We start from the raw sequence: 24,971 nt of genomic DNA on the forward strand, positions 1-24,971 counted from the left end.
GTCAGAAAGTGGTAACTGGTGTAACCCCTTTTGTTCCTAATGAGCTTTTACGTTTTATGCAAAAATATTTTTCTTGAAGCAGATGAGTGTGCTGCACAAATAATTCGTTTTTTAGTGAGCTACAGCTGCCTTTCAAAGAAAGGCAAATTTCAGGAAACAGATACTTTTTCGATTCTTCACTATAAAATCTACAGATGTGTTATAATTGAATTTTTAAAGTAATAAGCATCACGGTAAAGTAGGTCCTGGCTTATGGAAGCACTAAGAATGACATGTATTATACTTTCACATCAATCTCCTGATCAATAAAGTACTAACAAAGTTTCCGAAAAGCCAGAACCGTAAGAAATGAATGATGCGCATACATGTAGATGGCACTGTGGATGCCTAGCAGATTTCCTTATAGGAATTCTGCTTATAGGGTTTCCTTATATACGTGATCCTCTCCTTACCCTGTCTTTTGTGTGGACTACAATTCGATTAACACACCGATACTTCTTGAGTTTAAGTGCTGCGAGACGTTCTTTTCCTGACATTGCATACAGGTAACTCTCGGCACTGAATTAGTCCCAAATGTCTCCAGTGTCCACCTCATCTGAGCTCGCTGGGTAAACCACAGCACAAGTACGTGAATTCGAAAGACCTGTTCTGTCTGGTTCAGAGCAAAGGATGAACAAGCTCTAGCCAAGAGCAGTAACTCTAAAAAGATATCTCATAATAACAAGAAACACTGAAGAAAAGCACATCCTGAAATCAGTCAATACACTGACCTGTGTAAAATACTTTGATTTAACACAAACATCTCCAAACACAACCCCAAAGAGCCCAGCCAATTTCTTCACGCTCTCCAGAATACATCTGCTGGCCTTTTGAACTGCCTCGTTACGTCCTGCTCGGCAGCACCCAGACACCGAGCTTTATCTCGCCAAGATTACAGGGCTCCGCACACCGCTCCTTCCAAAAGCGTAATTTGATTCTGCACCTTCTGCGCCTACAGCCCACGAATGGTGCAGGAGACCAAATGGTTTGTTTATCTAACAGGACGGACAAACCTTTCAGGTCACAGGAACTTTGAAAGAAGCACAGCAAAAGGTGAAAGGCACCCAGAGCTGCTTGTTAAATATTTGCTCCATTAAAATGATTCAAGTTTTTCAAATCACCACTGAGAAGCTCTGAATTTCCTAAAGCAAGGAGTGTCCACAGATGAACTGTAACTAACGAAGTAAAATGGAACTCAAAATGGGATTATCCTCAGAAAATACTGAGGATTGAGTATCTGAGGATACTCGGATACAAAATACTTGAAAGACTATTAATGGTTGTAAAAAAAACAAATATCCTTCACATCCTTGTATCCATCTCTCAGCTTGTCCTGCGTCTGCAAAAAGAGGAATAAGAACAATCTGTAAGGCATCCCCTACTCAGCCAAAATGCATAATTGACCTTATACCCAACAGCATAAGCAAGGAATGAGAAGACCTAACCACAATGCAACAAAGGTAGGCTCCTCTCTTCCCAGCAGTAAGCTTGGTTAGAAGTAAACTGGCTTTCCCGTGCCCTTCTGAAGTAAAAAAATAATTCCCGTAAAGCCCAGGTTTAGCATTTTACCATCATTAACGATGAAAACAAGAGCTGAACAAAACATCCCAGCTCACTAATAATGGGTTAACTAATTCAAACCCAGACAAATTTAAACAATGATTTAAAAAAAAAAAAAAAAGGTAAAATTTCTTTCCTGGAAATTGCAGCGAAGTAATTAAGAATAAACTGCTTTTAGTTTAAATCCTTTTACCACCAGACACTCTTTTTTTTAATAAGTCAGCAGTTTTTGCATAATTCTATTTCTGGTCTGTTTCCTCCCCAGTGTCAAAACTTTCCTGAAAAACAGCTTAACTGCACACCCTACTCTGCAAAATGCCAAAGTGCATAAAATCAAATATTGGTTACATACAGAAGATGCAGGTTTTTTCTTCCCAATAGGGCACGCAAGAGAAATATCCTGAAACAAAAACTTTTACCTGCTAGCATATGTTAATAAAAAATATAAAATTTTGTTATTCCATATTTTAAAGAACATTTTCATAAATACTCCTGAAATCTGTCTCTGAGCAATGTTATGTGACAATTTCTAGAGATTTCAGGGATTTTAGTCATTTCTCTGAAATCCCGAAAAGTAACAAGAGAATTACCTTTATTTTATTTTCACACCAGCCCACCCCGTTTGCACAGGCACAGGGTTATCACAAAGAAATCCAAAGGCTCTTTCTTTTCAATCAGCCAACAATAAGCTGTCAGAAGATGAGCAGAAACCTATGATCTTACAAATATGGAACAGGCTTATTAAAAAGATGAGGAACAAGACAGAGCTTTGTGATTCCCGTTGTTTTCATTTTCTTTTCAGCATACCCTGATTGCCTCACTACCTTCTGTCACTGATACAAGCACTATTATATTACTTCTTAGCATCATCTGGTGGAGACAACAAATCCTCCATGCTTACCTACAAGCTAAGGTGTATAGGTACAGGTAAGCTCACAGCTTCCTACTTTCCCAAAGGTATTCTCACCTACGCTCAATTCTTCTTTCCGCAGCCCCTTCCCTACAGGGACTCTCAGCATCATTAATGAGCAGAATTATTCCTTAGCTGAACCAATTTCCTTTTCACGCTGTCCAAGTTCAGGTAGTGGTTAAACAGAAACAGCTTGGGTAGGCTAATGACACCCATTAAAATACTGAACTAAAACATGTGCAAAACACACACCAAAAAAAAGACAAAATCCGAGGGAGAACATCCCCAGGCAGGCTCCCTTTGCAGGAAGAGCTTGGAAAATGGAAAACAAAAGGAGGTCGGGAACAGGAGAATATTCTGAGATGCAAAGCTGAGCCTAAAGACAGGCTAAACTACGTGCAGCATCCTTGCAGGCTGCTCACAAATCGCTGGCCTCTGGATTAAATACAGGAAACAGGAAACACCGTGTGACCCCTCATATTTGTCATTATTTGCACCACTGTCACTATTTGCAAGGTATGGTTGACCTCACGTGGACCTTAATGTTCGCAGACCACAGGGAATCGTTACAAAAGGGAAAACAACTGAGACAAAAGCAGAGCAGAGCAGGCAGCACGTCCCACCAAAGCTAAAATTCGGATGGCCAGATCAGATTACATGTATTCAAGCGAGTATACACCGGTGTACAACACAGACTGATATTTTCAGCTATCAAGTTACAGAAAAGCCTCGTAGAAATACAATGCTGTGATGCACAAAATTTTAATGTGGACAACCCTCTAATAGATCAGTCATGTTACGGATATTTGGCTGAAAATTTAAAAATAAATACAGTTTTGGTGAACCAAAAGGAAGTAGTGTGCTCACAGGTGTCTCCTTTGAATAAACATTTTGCAAATAATATCTTAAGACATTTTATTCACATATTCAAAACGATCCTGTCACACAGTAACAGCAGATCACTTGCATTTGAGGCATTACTGTTTTTAACACTTAAGATTACTGGCGCGGCACTGGTTACGGCTCCCTTTGAGAGCAAAGGAAATATTCAGAGCAACCCAACACGCTGTTAAGAGGAGCACATAGGACAGATATATTCTCTTTGGTGAGCAGACAAATAAAGAAGACACTGTCGATGTCCCATAAAGGGACTCACGCAGAGAGGAGGAATGAAGTAAAGTAAAAGCACCGGCCACAAACTTCCAGCACTGCTTTCCAGTGGTGGAGAGCACACAGTTTCACTGTTGACTACATCCAGCCTCTTAAAGGGAGAACTTAAAAGAAAAACTTCTGATCTTTACTGCTACAAAGGTATTTTAAATACAAACCAAGGGGAAAATGACACGTTACTGTTTCAGGTCATAAGCCTGTGCCTTTCGGATGTTTTCTCCTGCAGTACTTCAAGTGCAAGCACACGCTCTATTATGTTGGGTTTTTTTCTAACATCAGAAGGCCACCTCCTCGAGCAAGCTGTGATACCTTCAGACCAACCACTGTAATTTTCCCCTTGAACTGTAGTAATGACAAAGCTTTCAAGTTTGAGGGCACGGCACCCGGCGAGTTCAGAATAGGTCTCTGCAGAGGCGCTGCGTTCGCCGCACTCACCCACGCCGTTTTGCTCGCTGCAATCGCCTTGCTTCTGTTACGGGGACAACGCAGCCTGGGCAAGGGCTGTCCCAAAAGGCCAGTTCATAAAGACTCGGTACATATATCATCTACACTGATTAACAGAGCAATCCGTTTTGTTCTCCCAGTATATAAGCTTTTCCCCCACATTTACTCCTACCGCTTGCTATACATCAAATGCAACTGTGGAATTATGATAGTCAGGTGTTCAGCCCCTGAAAAAAGTGAAATTGATGATCAGCTTCTTTCCACGTTCCTTCAGAAAGAAAACCGAGCAGACCAGTGCACAAACAGAAGCTGTTCATCAGGTGGGATGATCACACAGAAGCAGGCTGACAACAGCACAGCCCTCGTGAAGTGGAAAACACAGCAGCAGGTTGGCAGGGAGGCAGACAAGGAGTCCGGTTCCTCTGGAAATTAGAACAGAGGATGGTTTTGGTAGGGTTTGCTCTTTGTATAAATCAACAACTCCTTAGCCTGAGTGTAACATGAAAGATGCATTTCCTTTAGCAAAAAGTTAAAAGGAAATACTGATGAAGACATTGATGGAGACAATATGGACAAGTTCAACGTGGTGAGTTGCTTTAAGCTAAGAAAAAAATGCAAGGAATCCAGGAAAGAAATATTATGAAGGGGAGGCAACTTTAGTTTATTAAAAAAAAAAAAAAAAAAAAAAAAGAGTACAACTTTAAGGGAAAAGAGTACACCTAGTAAAACTGACTTAAACCCTCTAAATTGCAGCCAGTATGATCACAGAGGAGCTGAAGAGACCCGTTAGATCCAACAAAAATGTCTGGATGACTTATTTACAATTCAGTAAAACACAGGTTACCTGAGGAAGAATAACTCACTAGTGTGACTTGCAAAGAATGAAACACAACGACAGGAACAGTTTTACTGCCGTTCCGTCATCAATGGAGCTGGTCAACTCTGGGCTAGTCATCAGTCTACTCGCTGATATTTAGGAGTAATTAAGCCTGTCAGGACAAGGAACAGGAATAACTTAGTACACCATTAAAAGGCCTTTTCAACCTTAATTACAAGCTGCCTTGCTTTTGTGAAAAAATAACATGTGTTAGGGGCTTTCTGTTGCTTCCTTTGTGTCTAAGAGATTTAGTTTAAATGGCAAAAATAAAAAAGTGAGGCTTGTCGAGGTCCTTAACTGGGTATCCATGTACAAATACTGTAACTTCAAAGCAGTTCTCAGATCACTTCCAGAACTTCTGGCAGTGCTTCATCCGACTTGAACAACACCTACTTCACTACCCGCAATGAAATAAATGCTTCTTCAAACACTGACCAGCGCTGCAGCACACTACCAGGGAGAGCAACATTTGAAAACATTGCTCTGGGGAAAAAACGTACAGACCATTGTTACTCTTCTGTTTCTTGAAAGAAAAACCAAACTCACAACACAAACTGTAATAAAGCAGAGCAAGGGCTTAATGCTTGCAGATTTAATACAAGATGCCTAAATGAATCCATCTTGAGTGCCCTCTGCTTCAAAGCATAAATAAATTAAAGACACAAAATAGACAGGATTAAGCAACTAAAACCTAGTTTTTTCAGAAATACTTTAGAATTTAATCTTCTTATCTTCTGGTTTGTTTTGAAAATATGCCTTCTATTGGGCAGTCTTGAGATCAAAATTAACAGCCTTCTCAGGTCTTGCCTATAATAAACATTGAATCTAGCACAGATTTTTCTCTTCCACTAAAAAATGTTTGCACTAGAAAGGTGGCAATCAATAAAAAGACAGCCTTACATAACTGGATACAAAATCTTGGAGATTCTGAAAGGCTGTAACTTGCCAATTCTACAGAAACAAAAAAGATGAACGGATATATAAAATAAAATCCTTAGATCTTTTCTGTGCCTTGAGGATGACACTGTTTTTATCTGTTTGCTAGGTCACCTGAGCTGAAACTACTTTAGAATAGTGGAAAAAAATTACAAATCGGCTCTTATCTTCAAAGGTGGTGGTGGGAAAACCCAAAGGAATTTCAATCCTCTGAGATATCAACAAAGAATTTAATTATGAAGTGATTTACTACAGTATTTTGGTACTATAAACTGTAAGCCTACAACAGAGGAATAGGTCAAAGAGAAATTCATGGAACTCTGGTTCATTAGTGTATCTCCAAATGTTTAATACATGTTTTCGAATGTTTAATATAATGCCAGATAGGAATGTTAAGAAAACACTATTCTTTTAAGCTATCTGAAATAAAATTCCTTAACATACCTGGAGCGAATTAATACAGACAAATTTGAACTTTCGAACAATAAAGGCAGCTTTGTCTCATTTCAGCTCTCCAAAAACTCCTTCTTAGGGAAACTTTTAATGTTCAGCACTGTGGGACAGGAGACATCCTAATAGCAGCCAGCACTGAAAAAATCACGTTGTAACTTATAGAGGTGCTTTCCCATAGTCTTTTCCTGATCAGTTTGGCGGTTAGATTAGGAAGAGTGGCCTTCAGTGGGCTGGCCCAGTCTTTCTAGTGCCACTGCAGCAAGGTTTGAGCAGCTTTAACCTCTATGCATTGTTCTACCCTTGGGGGTAATGCTCTAAAAGCACAACTCTGATGGGCTATTTCTACTTATTACAAGAAAAAAACTTCGTCTTGGTAGGATCTTAAAAAAAACCTGTTGAAATACTGGAGAAAATAAAAGTTGAAAGGGACAAGAATCAAGGAACCAGTCCTGGAGTCAATACGCAATAACGGCTGCACGGCAGGGCTGGGATTTCAAGGCTGCAAGTCTCTGCCTGGCCACCTACGTGGCATAGCAGGTCTTCAAAACGAAGGGTACACGCAAAGATTTTTGCACAGACACTTGAAACAACACAAGCACCACGAGGCAAAACGTAGAAATGTCTTGTACTGTGGCCATTACATGGGCCATAACGAAAGGAAGGGCAGTATCTCTGAAGTGACAAGTAGAGGTATGGTTTGAGCACGCTGGTTAAGAAGGCATTGAGACTTGCTAAAAATACACCAGGTGCCGTGCATTGGGTCCTGCCCCTGGTAGGATGGCTACGTCCCCACTGCAAATCCCACTGTGTCCACTCCCTGGAGAGGACAGTAAGAGGAGAGCACCACCGTCGGCACCCCATGCTGGATAGCCAAAAATCCTTGCAAACCCTTACGGATGTAGCTGGAAGCATGAGTAGGACTCGAGTGACATTTAATCAATGCTGAGCCCTTCTGCCCAGCTTCTCTAAAATTCTCCCTAACTTTCAAGGCACAAACTGTTCTCTCTGCTTCAGACACGAGCACAGCATTTAAACATCAAACAGCTGTTGCTTTTCATTCCTGGAGTGCTTTACCAGCATCTGTAACATAACCGCGAATTATAATCTTGTTTGTACAAAAATGCCTTGGGAAGCGACTGGGGGAGGACCCTTCTCTCAGCCACTTGTATGTCACCACGTCCCTCAGATGTCACCACATCCCTCATAAGTCACCATGGCCACTGTGAAACAGCAATCCAGAATAAGCCCACATTGATATTTTAATGTATGTTGGCAGAGCCTAGCCCTAAACATTTACTAGTTATTAGAGGAAATAAAAAATAAATCTATTTTGTATTTTAAGATAAACGAATTGTTGCTGCATTAACTGCTCGGTGGCCATATAAACAATTTACACATTGTTAGCAAAGCACTAACGAGTGACAGTTTGCAGTATCCTGTAGTTAGTGTTGAAACCATACTGAAATTAATACAGTCCCCACCAAGCTCATGACAACTATTTACCGTAATGGTATATTTCTGTCTTTTGTGTACACAGCTCCATTACATGTAACAATATTTCCCACGCTACTATCACAAAATAATCAAAATATTTTGTGAACCTCATCACTAAATGCTGTTTCTAGAAATTGTATATACCTGAACTGAAAGAATTTATATATTGCATATAATGTATTGATATAATTCAAAGCTACTAGCATACTGAAATGAAAAAATACTCATTTAGGACAGTTTCATGAGTCCAGTTAACTGTTGGAAAGACATGCTTGCAAAACAGACATTTAATGTCTCACGTTAAATTATTTCTTGATAAGCACTGTGTGTTTACGAGATGCTGCTTTAATTGGCTCTTTTCTATTTGAGATGAAATGAGGATGAATTTCAGGACTTTGAGTGGATCTCAAGAACATGGAAACAGGAATCAATCAGCCTTTCCTTTACACATCATCACTACCATTCAAATAAACAAATAAACAAAGGACACTTTAATTCTAAAAAGCAGTTGCAGGGTCAGACTTGATTGTGCAAAAGTTGCAGGAGGAATGTTCTGAGTTTCAGTAACTTCAGAGAGTTTTTTCTTTAAAGAAATATTTTAGTAAACATGTGTGTACTTCCAAATTTCTGGAATTCAAAACACTTTTCTCATGATGTCCCAAACCTTCTGGAAAATCTTCTGGAAAATCATACCCGTACATGTTTCTCTGACACTCAGTCCTTCTAAAATAAAACTGAGTTCAAGGGCAGGCAGATGAGACATGGAATTTGTATTCGTCTAAGGGTTTTCTCCTGAATTTATACAAAGTCCAACGAGCTGTAATGAATTCCACAGGAGGAGCACATTGTGTACAAAATATCGTTATTGAAAAAGAAATATTTCCACATCTGCCTCTGTTCAGTTCTATTCTGCACAGGCTGTAAAATGACACAGCTCAGCTGGAGCGAAGAAAATTCAGAGAAGTAAATTAAAAATGACTGGTGAGCTCTTTTTACAAACAAGTTAATGGAGTAAAATCCAGCAGATGCATGGAAGTCAAAGTACCTGTCTTATAAAATTATAAAAACAGAGAAGAAGTTTGTAAACAAAATAATTCATCTCTACATATGTTAAAAACATTTAGGTAATAGATGAAAGGAAACAGTAGTACTACTGGTGGTATCCCAATTAAAGAGCAGACTGCACCACTCTTTTCTCCAAAGGAGTGAAGCTTGGCTTCCAAACTTCAATGAAATTCAAGAAATAGGCAGTGATATGATCCCAGCAATATTATTAGTCACAAAATTTGAAAGATGATAGTTACAGGGCAGCCCAAGCATCACCTTATCACTGGATGGCTGAAGAAACCAGAGATGAGCACACCACGTCTGCTGCAACCTAAAACTGCATGAGAGCACTTGGGTTATTAAGATCCATTAATGAGTTTAAGATAGGAATTAAAGAAAGCTATTGCGTGACCTACTGCAAAACAATCAGTGATATTTTGGCCTCACAGCTGAAGAGATAAGAACAGCAGGGTACTTTTCACTTTTGTATGACTGAGTTAAACACACACCTACTCAAGTAACACATGGAGATATTAATAGTACATTTTCTCCAGCCTTTTCCCAAATTTATTTAGGTAGTGAACTGTTTGGGGCAGGAATTATCCCTTATTAAGTTCATGTGGTTCTTGACACATGTTGCTGGTGCAACTGTAATTCAGTTCTGAGCGCATGTGTCTTGAATTACTCAGTCACATGGCGGTTTCTGCCAGACCTCAGCCTCATTCATGAGAGGAGGTGAATCAAGACTGCATAGCAAAGCAAACTTTTTGAGGGGCACCAGCCTCATTTGGCTTAGAAATTTTAAGCCTAAGCAGTTCAAAGAGTGTATGCAAGGGAAATACAGCTTAGGAAGGGACTAACGGTGCTACAAGCCAATCTATAGATTACTGAAAGCTGTATTTACGCATTAAAGCGGAAAATTCAGCATGATTTTTAAAATAGCTGTTTACTACCCAAAAAGTCCTACTCCTTTATAACGAGAAATACCCAGATACACCAATTTGATTTCTAGGGATAGTAAATACAAGCCTAAGACAGTTCATTCCAAGTCTTTAGAAGCCCTGAATTCAAATAAATTTATAAAATAATAATAATAAAAAATCAACAGCATTGAAGAACATGCTTGAATTATTATTTCCTATCTAGTGAAAAGTTAAAGCCAGCTATTTTGTTAAATACTGTTGAAATTAAGGGGACATATACACATACTTAAATTGACTCCCTACTGAGTAAACCAGTAGAGCATGTGCTAAATGTGCCTTGGGGAATTAGTGCCTAGTGCTGCACACTCTTGCAAATATTCAAGCACACGTTAATTTTGTTACCATGAGTATTTCCATTGATAAATACGTCCATAGCTGTTAGCAGGAATAAGACTTTGAACACTACTGAGAAGGTGACTATACGCAATGAATTACAACTGCGATATTACTTCTCTTTGTAAATGAAAATGCTCATAGAGGTGTACGAGAGATTTATCTACAGGAAGAGATAAAGAGTATGGGAGTCAAAACCTTTCAGGGGAAAAATAAACTGCAAAAGTAAAGCAAGTTATTGTCCCAGCTGACAAGCAGAAAAGGCAATTTTCTTTGCCCAACTCCCACATTTTCTTTCAGAACTCACTGTACTTCAGCAGGGTATATAAATCAACAACAACACAGTATTTGTATTTTTAATTCTGCGTAATTAATGAACAGTCCTTTCCTTTACTGCAGTCAGAACCTCCATATAGGAAAATATAAGCCAATTGATGCCATATGTCCTTCAGAATTGTTATTCCAGATGTATTCCTTGGAGTCACAGAATTGAAGTTCCTGTTTCCTTTAAATAACACATTCCTAAAAACTCAGATGAAGCAATAAAGTCATTCGTTAATATGATTAATTTTTTATTCAGTTCCTTCATCATTTTTCCTGTCACCTTAGTACAAATTAAAGAAACTAATTTAACTATGGCATCCTAAGTTGCGAAGAAGCACAAATACACTTAGTTTTAGCTTTTAGCCTGAGATTTCTATGTCCAGGATGGTGACCTTACACATACAGGCATCTGAGAGCTAATCTGCAAGTTTTTTTTATTAGCACAGAAGAACTTCACCCATACACTGAAGCACTTTGACGTGCTCAGATCACTTGTGTTTAAGTTATCTTTCATTATCTTTCCCTTTGCCTTTTACCTGTAGCAAAGAAACAAATGGCATAATGCACAATTTTGTGGGAATATTTGTTTAACTGAAGGTTAACACTGCTAAGTGCTGCTAACAGAAAATCAGAAATGGTGATGGGAGTTTCAGCAATTGCTTTCCCACATTGCCCTGCCAACAACCTCAACCTTGTTGAGCCATTTTCTCCGAGGGCTAGAAGTAATTAAGTTTCATTGCTAAATCAGTCTTGAGCTTGTCCTGAGCAGAAAAATCACTTATGCTTAATTGCATGTGGTGATGTGGTGAGCAGTCTATTAGGCAGACTGCAGATAGTGGTTTATTTTCTTCAGCTCTGCGGGGTACTTAAAAATGAAAGACCATTATTTTGTTCAGGCAGTCATTTGTATAATACTTATTTCCTACAGAAAACAGTACTGCTTAAAAAATGCTCATTATTTGGGTTTATGTTGCATGGTTACACTAAATATTCTTTTGCGGGTTACAGAGTTTAAAAAGATGAGTTTCTGAAACTTAGAAACAAGTGAACTGAATAAATATTATAATAAACATCTAAGTTACAATCTAATTACATCATGTCATATTAGTTTATCAGCTTTATTAAAAATAGTTAAAAACAAGTGTATACATAAAGAAAACAAACTGCCCATCATTTTTAATAGACAAAGATGCCTATCTTGATATACATCCACAATCATACACACACACACCTGAATGCATGCACATGTCCAGGGGAATGCTCCCCGTGACCTTAAGAAACCGTGCATACTGTTTGTTAATCAGAACCACATATTTTTCACCTGATTCCATCAAGAAAAAATTAGTTTCCATAAAATTGTAACCGACAGGAACAGATTGGTTTCATGGTTCAGAGTGGGAGAACTGCTCCAACAGCCTGCTCATGCTGACATTCTTCCTGCTGGCAGACCAGACCTGCAGCCAGCCTATCTCATGGTAAGATGCTGGTCAAGAAAAGGAATTTAATTCTGAGAAGACAGCAATTTAACCCTGTAAAAATATTACAATTGAGTTAGCAGAGAACTTTAAACAACAAAGTTCAATTAATAGCCACTATTACTGGTTCTTGAAGTGCCCTCTACGCTCACGCTTGGGCACTGAGCAGTGGCATTTGACCTTTTCCATAACAAAGAGTTTCCTTTACATTTGTAGCGGTATTTGACTGTCTGAGGCTGGACTGTTCTCCAGGCATAGGACTGGCCTCCCAAAAACAATTCATGAAAGTTCTTCATTTAAAAAGAGGAAGGAGAACAAAAATTTGAAGTATGAACTGACTTCAGATCACTGGAGTGCGGTACCGGATCTGTGGCGTCCAAAAAAGTTCTCACCGAATAAGGATCCCGATCCGTCATATGACAGAGACACTCCAGAGTCTCTTCCCTCCTGTAACCAATTAGTATTACACTAGAAATACTGCACCTTGTTTTGGGGTATCACTTCTCAATTGGGATAGACAACCTCCCTACAGATTTGTGAAAACAAAGAGCGCTTTCACACACCTTCACTTTTCTGGGGGGTCATCCTAAAACCCCTAGCATATAAATTGGAGTTGCTAGGTACTGCACTTTGATATTTTTTTTGAGGTTTAAAATAAGTTTATAAATGGAATACTTAAATTTTAAATTTTGTACACTATTTATTGGGTGCATATTTAAGTGATGCAAGTGCCATTATTCTATTTTTACACATACAGAGAAATGCACAGCAAGATTTCAAACCTTAGCACTTCATACACAAACAGAATGAGTGAGGTTGGAAGGCACCTCTGGGTCCATCTGGTCCCAGCCCTGCTCAAGCAGGGACACCCAGAGCAGGCTGCCCAGCACCACAAGGCTTTTGGAGATCTCCAACGAGACTCCACAGCCTCTCTGGGCAACCTGTGCCAGCCAGTGCTCCATTACCCGCCCAGCACAGAAGTGCTGCCTGATGTTCAGCTGGAACCTCCTGTGTGCCAGTTTGTGCCCATCACCTCTTGTCCTGGCACTGGGCATCACTGAACAGAGCCTGGCTCTGGCCTGTTTGCACTCTCCCTTCGGGTGTTATGGACATGGATGAGATCCCCCTGAGCCTCCTTTTCCCCGGGCTGAACAGCCCCAGCTCTCTCAGCCTGCCCTCACAGGAGAGGTGCTCCAGGCCCTTCATCACTTTTGCGGCCCTTTGCTGGCCTCGCTCCAGGATCTCCGCATCCCTCTTGTAGTGAGGGGCCCAGAGCTGGACAGAGCGCACCAGCAGAGGGTCAGGACCACTTCCTTCAGCCTGCTGGCAGCACGCCCCCTAATGCAGCCCAGCACATCATTCGCCTCTTTTGCAGCAAGGGCACATCGCTGCCTCAGGTCCAACTCGTTATCCACCAGTACTGACTTCTGGGGTACTCCTCCGCTCGCTACGGGCCTCTAGCCAGACCTTGTGCCACTGACCACCATGCTCAGGGCCCGGCCATTCACCCATTTTTCCATCCACCTCGTCATCTGCCCAACCAGCCCTTGCTTCATCAGCTTCTCTGCAAGGATCTTGTGGGAGACGGTGTCAAACCAGAAGTATTAATTGTTGCTACTTATTATTTTTGTTCATATCCCTCCCAACCTTACTTGTCATCAGTTTCATTTTTCATCCGTTCACCAGCTACTATCTAAAATTACTCAATAAGGAAATATAAACTCTGATTTGCATGCTTTTCCCCAAATTTTGAACATCAAACAGGAAGCAGAAAGAGCTTGCTTGCTGACTGCAGCACATTCATCCTTATTTCAGAAAGCCAAAGAAAAGCATTTCAAATAACATTTAGATTTATGCAACCCATTTATACACAGAGGAATTAACAACTGTTAAAGACGGCTACTTTTTCATGTGTGCTCAACAATACTTTTAGAAGCCGAACGTATGAATGAGTGTAAAATAACTGGAATTGAGGTAGCAGAAAGAATGAGAACATTAAAAATGTAACTGGACATGAAGCAATACAGTGATTTCCTTTTATCCCCAGTCACTTGACCAGAGGAAAAAGCTATGATGCGAAGTTGAAAATTATTCTCGACTCCTCAGTCATTCCAATCTGCCCTGGTTTTTGTTTCTTGTCAAACTGATTTGTCTCCTCGATGGGGTTTTGAAGAATGGTCATGAGCCACTCCTCCATCTGCCATAGAAATGGGAAGACATTACTCAAATAATTGAATTCAGTTATAATTCTAAAGAGCAGGCAGGAAACACCAACAATCATTTAAGTGTGATTCTTGCATTTGCATTGTTCTCCTAAAGGAATACTAATTATCATTAGCTGGGAATGAATGAATGCAAATAACATTTCCACTAAAAGTATCCCTTCTTCAAAGTGAATCTACATATATTATAAGCAATGAAGTAGTTGATGTGCATTTATTTTTTGTTGTTATGTGTTATGAGAAAAAATAAGAAATGTGCAATATAAAGGGAAGGTAAAAGAAAGTTTTAAGAAAGAACAAAATCTTTAAAAGAGCTAACTCCTTCCTTCCCTTGCTGCTTGTCAAAACCTTCTTGATGATATCTGGCAAATATTTGAGAGCATAATCCAATATGCATTTTAGAGTCATGTTTTACTTCACAAAGGGGAAGTTATGATTATAATAATATAAATATATTCTATCAGCCTGCATTAAAAGATCTACTTTACAATAAAAAGAATGCATAGCGTGATATGTCAAACATTTTAAGTACTAAACCCCATTGTTCCAGTTTATGAAAAGCAGACAGGCTACATTGCCCATACATTAAAACAAAAAGAAAGAAAAAGAAAAACATAAAAAACATAAATCACTTAGATAGCTTGCTTAGATAACTTTCAAAACAGAAGTGAAATCAAAAGTTCTCCGTTTCCAAACTTGAGTGTTATCGTTCTTAAGTGGTAACTCTCCATATTCTGGAACATGTAGCCATTATCCTGTTTTCACGTATTTCTACCTTAAATTCACAGCATACACGATACCTGAAATGTATGAATCCCACCACTCCACTTTAAAATTATCTGGAATACATGAGTATTTGTCAAGCCTCATGATGATTTTTAGCAAGAAATAGAATATCTTTAAGCAAATCACCTATTAAAAGAGCAGCAGAGTTCTTTACATTCAGCTAAGGTTTTGAGACAAATTTCCTTTCTTCTTCATGATTAAAAACGTCTCTAAACCACATTTAAAGGATAACCCAGGACAATCTATTACCAAAGATCTAGTGATGTGGACACAAACCACCTTTACACAACCAAACATGTGGCGAAAACAACACTCAAACCGTGAACGATGGAACAATGTGAAGGGAATCTGGTAGTTTTCCTCTCTAGGGACCTATGGCATTCTCTTTCCCTCCAGCTTCAGTTTTCACTGTATTTAATCAGAAGAATTATTTACTTTTAAATTACTTCCAGATATTATTGACAAGCAATTAAACTACTTTTGAACTGGTTAGTAATTCTGACCCACCAGAAGGATTTTCCAGATACCAGTAGTTCTGACAATCATCTCAAAAAGAAACCTGAAGTAAGTAGACTACAAAACAGTTCTATTCTAAAGTATATGTTTTACCAATTTGCTGCTCTTTTTCAAGAAGTTATAAAAGCCAGGCTCAATATCAGAAAAAATTTCACTAAAAAGAAAGGTAGAGCTATGTATGTCCCTAATTTCAAAGTTTTTTTTTTTTTTAATTGATGCTTCAGAACACTGATCTATGCCACTACTTTTTTATTATTATTATTATTTTTAGATTTTTTTTTAAAGCTGGAAATCTGATTTTTCTGACTCTTGGGGACAGAGAAAGGAATGACCTCCCTTTAAAGGAAAAGGGACTCGGCTGCAAGTAACTGCTTCTTTATAATTTTGCAACGTAATACCTTTCCAAAATAAGACTGCAAACATAAGAGAAGCGAATACTGAAACATACTGGCACTTTAGATCTTACACCATGCATTCAGAAAATATGGTTTGGTTAAATTAAATTGACATTGTTTTGCAACATAATAAATTAAAAAAATACACATTTTTCTGTCTACTAACAACCCTCAACCAGGAGGGAAAGAAAACACAAAATAAGATCCAAGAGACTGACAATGCTATTTTGAAGGCAGGAAAAGTCCATGAATGTTATGACATGGCCTCACAAGAATTTAAGTTTCGTTGTACCAAACCAGATTTCTTTTGTATATGTCAAACACAGTTTGCTAGGAAGAATTTTAATTTGCAATGAGAACAAACAAGACTCATTTTGACCAACAGCACTTTTAAAAAGTGTCCTTGGCTACAACATAAAGCTTAAAAAGTAGAGCGCCATCGGGGACATAACTCGAGTGGCTCCCATGCTGTAAGATTTATGTAAATCTGAACAAACATATTTCCTCACATATTAACATGACAGTAACAAAGTATTCAAGACAAAAGAATGGGAATCAGAGATGTCAGTGTAGTCTGTGAGAGCAGAGCTTTAAAACCCCGGCAATAATGACATCTTTGTGATAGGAAGGCAAGAGGGTAGAGGATCAGATGTCTAGGATCACGTTGCCGTTCGGTTTGTAAAGTGCCTGTAAGTGATTAGGCCTGGTATGCCCTCGAGCTAAAATCACGGGAAACAGAGTGCCCATAGCAATTTTATTTGAATGAAAATTAATCTCAAGTGATTCACAATACCTTTCACAATCCACAATCCTGAAGTCTTCCTGTGTTTCATGTATTACAAATGAAGCTGGCTAAAAATATGAGCAGGCACATCACTGTGACAAAACCCCAAATATAAAAATCATATCTAGAATTCCGTAATTTCTAGAATAAATCCCTTCACAAAGAATAGAGATCATCATTTAAACGACCAATCTACACCCCCCTGTCGCCTTTACAAAACAGACCTAAATAAAGTAATTGATATGTCCCAAGATCTCTTTCAAATTGCTATAATGACAAGCAAAATCAGGAAGTCCCTTCTTGTGGAAAAAAAAAGTGATTACAGTTATTGCTACTAATAATAGAAATTATTGTCTAACTGACTTAATTACACAGCTGAAGCTTCCAGGACTCTGCACTACATTCTGCTCTGATGCGGTGTGTATGGGGCTGAAAGAGGGCAAGGAACTTTGAGCTAGTACTTCCATTTTAACATTTTCCCCTACTTTCCTAGGTAGAAGTTCTATCTTAAAAGAAAAAAAAAAAAAGAAAAAAAGAAAATTTCACTATGAAAAAGAAAAAGAACATATAATCTCCATATGTGTGCATGCACATGTATAAACACAAATACAAAAACTGTTTTAGAAATATTACTTCAGTGTCTACTGAATTTTGTGATTTAACAGTTATTTATCGGTTAGTGCAACCCACAATAGCAAAAAATAAATGCTTTCACAACTTCTTTAGCCTTTTATGTTTTTAAATTTATTATTGACTTTAATAGCATTACTCTAAAATATATATGCATCCTCTCATATAACAAAATAGTCTGTGGTTTTGAGTTATAAATTAAAAATACTCTGTTGGAGTATTGGATTGTCAAAACAAGACAAAATAAAACATCACAAAAATATAAGGATGGCTCATTTGGAAATAACTGCATTGTTGTTACTAAGGTCCTTCTCTAAGGTCCTTCCTGTTCAAACCAAAACAAACTGATGTTATCTTAAAAGTTGTCCCAGTGCTTTTTTGAAAGATTGAACCCAAGTGATGCAGGTAGACCTGTGGCTCTTGGACTGTGTCATCTTACATCTGTCCCAAGTGCGAACTGTAAAGCAGAGGATAAGGTCTGTGGAACTAATAAAAGAACTGTTGCATAAAGAAGTATTTTGTATTGCTGTTGCCACCTTTATATATTTACTTCTAAAAACATAAAAGAAATTGCATGTTAAAGATCCTTACAAGTCCCCTTGATTAACTTCTAGGTAAAAAATTAATCATAAGTGCATCACAGGTATTTAGTATGAATACAAATCCATCAAAATCACCTTTTATAGGTAACTGGGCTAAGTTCATAAAACTCTGCACTTCATATTATTTCCCTTACAGAAAATACTCAGAATGAAAATGTAATCCTGAAATGTATTAAACACAGTTTTAAAGGAAAGCAAAGACATGCCTTCTTACAACAAAGTACTGGCAAATCAATGTCAACTTGGATAGATCTCTCTTCAGGCACTGCAGCTAAATCTAGACGTTATTGTGAACTGAACCCCATTGAAACTTACAGACACAGTCTAGAAATCCCTTTTCATACTTTGTTTCCATTGCCATTTCATGGACAAAGGCTTTTGTATAACTGGAGCAGAAAAAAAAAAGGAATAAACCACCAAATATCCTAAATTAATGGCATTCTTTGGTACTGCTACAGACTGAAGATTCCATTTCTTTCTTTGAAACTTCTCAAAACATCTCAGCTGTTGCAGTAATTATAAAATGGAGCCTATCGTATAGTCTAAGCTCTTTTTTATTTTTTTTTGCTCTGACTCTCCTATACAAGTCTGTCTCCTGTGCAAGATTAATTTTTCCTGTATATCCCAGCATAAAAACGCTACATGAAGATTCTGCAAGTTCCATCGTACTGAAGGTCCCCCTTATGCCTTAATGTTTCAGATGGAAGAGCACAATCCCTGGGGCACAGCCTTTCACTTCTGCAGCTCTGCAGCAGCAATGCTTTTTTTGCTGATTGACTTGAAGAACTCTAAAGATGCATACCTGAATTCTTCCATCCAGAAGAGCCAGACAGTTTACAGACTCATAAAGATGTTGTAAGAAATGAGTTAACATCCACAGAGTTCAAACGTGGCTGTTATCACTTCTGGCTCTCTGGGAATCCTGCCTCTGCCATCACCTCTGCTGTCCACGTGAGCCTACCTATTTCTTGGTATTTTTCCATTACGCGTTCCACCCTCTCTGTTTATCCGCCTGCTCCTTCTCTGGATGGGCTGCATGCATTTCTGTTAGCCTCTTCCACAGGGATTGCTAACGCTGGTCCTGCGAACTCTTTGTCGTAATCAGACCCCCCCTTCACAGAACCACGGAGAGCTGAGGCTGGAAGGGATGCTGGTGGTCATCTGGTCCAATGCCCTGCTTACGTGGGGGCATCCAGTCCAACGAGAGGGTTGCCCAGTCCCACATCCAGTCCTGTTCGGCACCTCCACACGACATACAAGCGTTATTTGTGACACACTGCTTCCAATTATCACTTCTTTGTTGCTCAGTGTGAATAAAGTTGGTCACTTTCAGTTAAAACTAGGGAAAAGTTTTCTGTGTGTGGTCAACAGACTTCAACATTGCCTGTCAAACACACTCCATCTCCCTATCATGCATCCAATGACTTCTCACAGCCACTACCAACCCTTAAGCCATCTTCTGGCAGTCCCCCCTGGGGACAGGATGAGCATACAACAGCAGATGCAGAACTGGCGAGCAAAACTGGTAAGAAAGTGTGAACTGTCAAACCTGAAGCACCAGGCTCCTCCTATTCCCTTTCTCATCCTCTTCAGCAGGCAGGCTGCAGTTCCTCTTGTTTCCTCGCATCTCTGCCACTGCTGCCACATCAGCTGGCACCCAGGAAGGCGGCAGCTGGAACTGTCTGGAAGCGGCTGGAAGGCGCGAGGAGCGGATGGCAGGAGATCCCAGCCTGCTGCACGAGCACCACAAACAGCTGGCCAAGTTCCCTCGGTGGTGTCGGGTACCCCGAGCGCACAGCTCACAGCTATGCCAACTCGAAAACTCGTGGAGTTAATGAAACGCATCCTGAGCCTCCTGCGCACAAGCGCAGCCGCAGATTCGGTGGGATCACATCTGCTCGTACAGCTTTTGGATCGTCTTGGAACGAGCGTGAAGTGCTAACAGAAATGAGTAAACTCTGCGAGGCTCTGCCCCACGCTCCACCCCCAGGACAAAGCAACTGACAGAAATCACTAATTAACAAGAAAAACAACGTATTGATTCCTGAAGAGGAATTCTACTCCGGGGTTTGATCCCCTCCCACGGATGCTACTGCACTTAGTCAAACCAGGAGCAAGGCAACTGCTGAGAAGATTCTTCAGGAACCTTCATGATCTAAATCCTCCAGTTCAAAAACTACTAACATTATGGGCCCAAATTTGATAACTACTTTTGGCAGCGTGATTCTCTAAACTCTCGACGGTAATTTTACAAAGCACATCCAAAAGTCAAATATCTGGAATCACCTCATTTTTCAATTCCTTCAAGGATAATTAAAACAAGATTTAAAAATTCTATAAGCATACAGCCTTGAGAAGATGAGTCCCAAGGAACAGGGAACGGCCAGAAGGAGGAGAAAAGGCATTTGCCCTAAGCAATGAATATTATAAATCCACCTGTTGATGACAACTGGATTAAAATGGATAACTGTTTTGTCTGCACAGAAGAAATATCTGCCCATTAATCCGTTCAGCAGTGCAGACAGAATACCGTAATTTTTAAATGAATTTAAAACAACTAAGTATCTACATTATTTTTTCCTTCTAGTATTGAACACTTCTACTCCCTCCTAGATGTGAAACGGGACTACACTCTAAATACTTCTGTGAAAGCCCAACAGCACTTTTGCACATTTGGACTGCTGCCCCCGGAGTTTGGAATTGCCAATAAACAAGTTGCTCAGCTTTCATTTCAGCTGCCAAGTTCACACTTCTCAAACAGAATGCGGTGAACTTCAGTTCACATTCAATTTTTTTTTTCTGGCTCCCCTTCTACTTATGCGCTGTGCAAATGTTTAGCAATTCCTTGGAAGAGCTAAAAAAATTAATGTGACTCTTCATAATTATATGTTTCTTCTGGAAAAATTAATTTCATTTGATTGTTATTCCTCATTTTCAAACTAAATAAATTCTAATTCTACAATGGAATTTAAGGAAGAGATCTTCCCTGAGTCGAGATATTTTTTCCCCTGCATGTAGCCTGATAAAAATATAAGAGAGAAGAAAGGCCTTTTTATTTCTCTCATTCTAACATTACATGACTTGCACTGAAGCCCAACCCGGGCTATGTCACGGGACACGACATGCCGGCATATCAGTTCCCCATCGCCGAACGGATGCACTTTCACCCAGTTCCTCCCTTCCTAATCACGGCTACAACCTCTCACCACTTATCTTCTCTCTAGCCCTTGAGGCAGTTTAATTGATAAAGATCAGAGGAAATATCTGAAGAAACAACTGAAACATTTTCTACCACATCACTTCTACAGCATATGATGTAGCAGATACAGAAATGACCAACGTTGTTCACAGCAGAGATCGTTATGCCTGTGAATCATAGAATCATTCAGGTTGGAAAAGACTTTTAAGACTATCTAGTCCAAGCCTTTAACCTAGTACTAATGTCCACCACTGAGCTATGCTACTGAGTTCTACATCTACACCTGATGTCCCAGTGTTTTAAATGTGTGATATTATTAGTAACAATGTTAAAAGAATCTTTTTTTCCCCCCATAATTCACGTTGTTCACCAAGTAACTACAAGGACAGACATTCCACAAACTTTCTGAGCAACCTGTTCATTAAAACATAGAAAATTAAGTACCCTTCACTGAAAAACCTAAACAGAGGGAATGTGGAAGCATTGCACATATTCCACAACTAGCACTCCCAGAAGTTGTATTACACTCTCCTGTAGGAAAGAATGAAGAGCAGAACATAAAAAGTATAAAGGATCCAAACTCAGAAAAGCTAAAGCTGTGAACAATGTCAGAGCAGGAAATCTCAGGTACGTCTTCAGACACTGATGCAACGATGTGTCACGTTGTTTCAAAAGAAAAATTAAGGCAGTTTCATCAGTGTAAGGAACATTTTACAGCACAGCTGGAATCCCAAGGTAAGTCTTGGCCTAGGTTCCAGACTGAATGCACAAACTTTTTACAAAGTTACATAAGAATTTGATGAAAATCAGATTGCCATGAAAAAAAAAGTTTCTACATTAAAATCACTGTACTGTGACATCCAGCTGTGGCAATGCCCAGATCAGTTCTCATTTCCAGAGTGTCATGACTGACTGGAGTATATATATATTTTTAATTAAATTCAAGCTAAGAATAAATTGCATCCCCTAGTATTGGAGATACATAATTAGCAATGTTCAGAAAAATGTTAACCTGATAACAACATCACAAAGAAAGAAATGTTCGCCATCAACAGAACTATGTATAAGCAACATAATATTCAAATATCCCTTAGTTCAAATATTTAATGCATTAACCCACATTAGGTATAATGTATATTATATTGTATATATAACTATATATAATAATTACTATACATACAGTAATTCACATACTACCTGAAGTTACTCATTTCTTAAGAGAAACAGACAAAGAATGAAGTAAACTCTCTAGAGCTACCCTGTAACAAAGCTCAACCTCATGTGAATTTCTCTGGATTCTACTTTTTTTTTTAATATAGAAAACCCAATGAACAATTACCTGGGTAAAAGGACACACTTGAGACTCTTGTGTTATAATGCTAATTTATGATTCAGGCAGAGAGAAAAATAGAGTGTTTTTGGAAGAATATTTAATCTCCCACTGGACAGGATTTAAATCCTCTTCTCTTGTTTAAAAAATCTTTAACATAGATGTGCAAGTTATACATAATCCAGCCCTCTTCACTTACCTGAAGGCAATATAATTCCTCCAGGAATTCTGAAAGCATTACATTAACAAAACTTTATACCACATGTGCAAAAAAAAGAGAAAGAAAAGATGTATTTAGCCTTACTTCTCCATGTCTTAAAGGTGTAATAACTCCTCTTGCTACCGCCATTCGGAACAACGTTTCTGTGGCCTGCATTAACAAACACACACAAATTAGATATTTTTAAAAAGACTCATGAAGATTTGTTTCAAATTTAACTTTTTCTTTAAATGTCAGCTACATTCAGCATTCATTTTACAACTGAATCACTTCAGTAACTTAATTACAAAAGTCTGCACAGGTTGGCAAAGGTTTATTACAAACTGAGAGGTGATGAAGAGACCAAAATCCTCAACAAATCAGCCATCTGAACTGTGTGTTCCCTCCCAAGACACTGTGGTAGTTACACAAGTCTCTTCATAGACATCAGAGATGCTCAGCCCCAAATAATGGTCTTCCAGAGGTTGTCACACGAAAGCAGGTCGCTAAGGGAAAAATAACTGCATGGTATTTTACAAATCATGAAAGCAATTTATTTTTTTAAATGGCTGATTAATATTATAGCCTTAAATTAACAAACAAACAAGAGTATGATGAAACTCTCTTCCTTGAAGCACCTGTGCCCCTCTTGACACCAGGAATTGTGGCATCATAAAACGCAACGTTCTTCATGTGTAAAAGACAGGGAACACAACATTGAGAAAATCTGTAATTAGGTCAGGCTTTAATTAGGTTGCACATGTTCCTGTGCTAGTTGTCCCATCCTTTGTTTAATTTGGTGGGACAACAAACACATACTTCTGACATAACCATTGACTACTGACTCGTAATTCAGGCTGTAATACAAAATGATAGGTTCTGTATCACATTTCGTTCTGATAAAAAAAACCCAACCCACCAACACAACTGCAATGCGCAAAGAATGGTTTCTATAAATGACCAGTATTTCTGTTGATTTCTCAACTTTGGTTTTAAGTACAAGTATGCCAAATTGCCATGTTGTTATATTTACAAGCTGGTTGGGAAAAGGAGCGAAAGAATTCACTGGTTACATAAAAACATGGATTGGCACATCACTATACACAAGAATAGATTTGTTTCAAAGAGCTGTTTCCATAGCAAGTAGAGAAGCAGGTTTCAATTTCAGCTGCAATGAAACATGTTTTTAATATCTGTTTCTAATAGAAAAAAAATTAACATTTAGGGATCTATGTTAAAAAGTAATTATCAGGCTGTTTGAAAAAATGTTTAAAAAGTTGAAGCAGCAGTAGTATCTGACCGTCTTTAAAATAGCAATTTAAAAAATAAGCAGCTCAATGCTTATGTGACAGCAAGATTTGGGGGTTCATGCTGCAATCCTACAAGACAGCTGTATCTCAACAAATGCAGTACCAAAAACATCTACTGACATTAATTCCTCGGTCTTCCCAGGTGCAGATTAGGTGGTTTTTACCTTTCTAAATAATTACCTTCAGAAAATAACTTTATAAAAGAGCTTTTAATTGCCTCGTGCCCCCCCAGCACCTGTAAACGATAAATGAACGTGCGAGCTGCAGGCACGGGCTGCGATACGCATTGCTTCATTTACACCCGCAGCAGCGCGGGGCAGTGCCCGAGCGGGGCTCTTCTTACCAAACCTTTATCCTCTGAGAGGTGAAGTGGACCTCATATAACCTTTTGTATTTCCCCAAATTGGTTTCTTTCATCAGCTCTTCCCACCAACATTTTTAAGGATGTTTCAACCGAACTGAGCATTCTGTCAATACAGCTAAGCTCCTTTTGTTTCTTTTGAAAACCACTGGTGTGTGTGACTTTCTTTTCGTGTCTACTAGTAAAAGATCTCTCCTAATACTCTTGTATTCCCATAGTTCATGCCAGATGTCAAAGCCATTCAGAAACAAGGAAAAAAAAACGCAAAAATCCAAGGGAAAGCTTAGCGAAGTTGCATCGTTCAAAAGGATAATGATCAGACCCAGGCTTCACAAAACTCTAACATCACACAAACGGATGATTACATTGATCAGGCTAGGAAAAGGCCGCCAGTCTTAAAATGGGAACTTATGTGTAACACTTCCATTTTGGACAAACTCCCGCAACGTCTTCCATTTCCAGCTTTCTCCTCTGTAAACCACAGAAAACAGAGACTGCTGGGGCCATCCGTTGGCCAGGAGCACATTGCCCAGGGCTTGTTCAACCACGCGTTGGCCATCTCCAGGGATGGAGGCCCTGCTGCCTCCCTGAT

At 39.0% G+C, this 24,971-nt stretch overlaps 1 protein-coding gene across 2 annotated transcripts in view; it reads right to left on the minus strand.

Moving 5' to 3' along the window:
• The window catches only part of TMEM135 (transmembrane protein 135), a 181,451-nt gene that overhangs the window by 80,872 nt on the left and 75,608 nt on the right, over positions 1–24,971 (minus strand). For both annotated transcript variants that reach the window (XM_035542443.2, XM_035542445.2), the window contains one exon: positions 22,814–22,879. In XM_035542443.2, the coding sequence (XP_035398336.1) occupies positions 22,814–22,879 (66 nt within the window). The remainder of the gene's footprint in view (positions 1–22,813; positions 22,880–24,971) is intronic.

This window comes from Cygnus atratus, chromosome 1 (genome assembly GCF_013377495.2).
Source record: "Cygnus atratus isolate AKBS03 ecotype Queensland, Australia chromosome 1, CAtr_DNAZoo_HiC_assembly, whole genome shotgun sequence".
In the NCBI taxonomy this organism is placed as follows: Eukaryota; Metazoa; Chordata; class Aves; order Anseriformes; family Anatidae; genus Cygnus; species Cygnus atratus.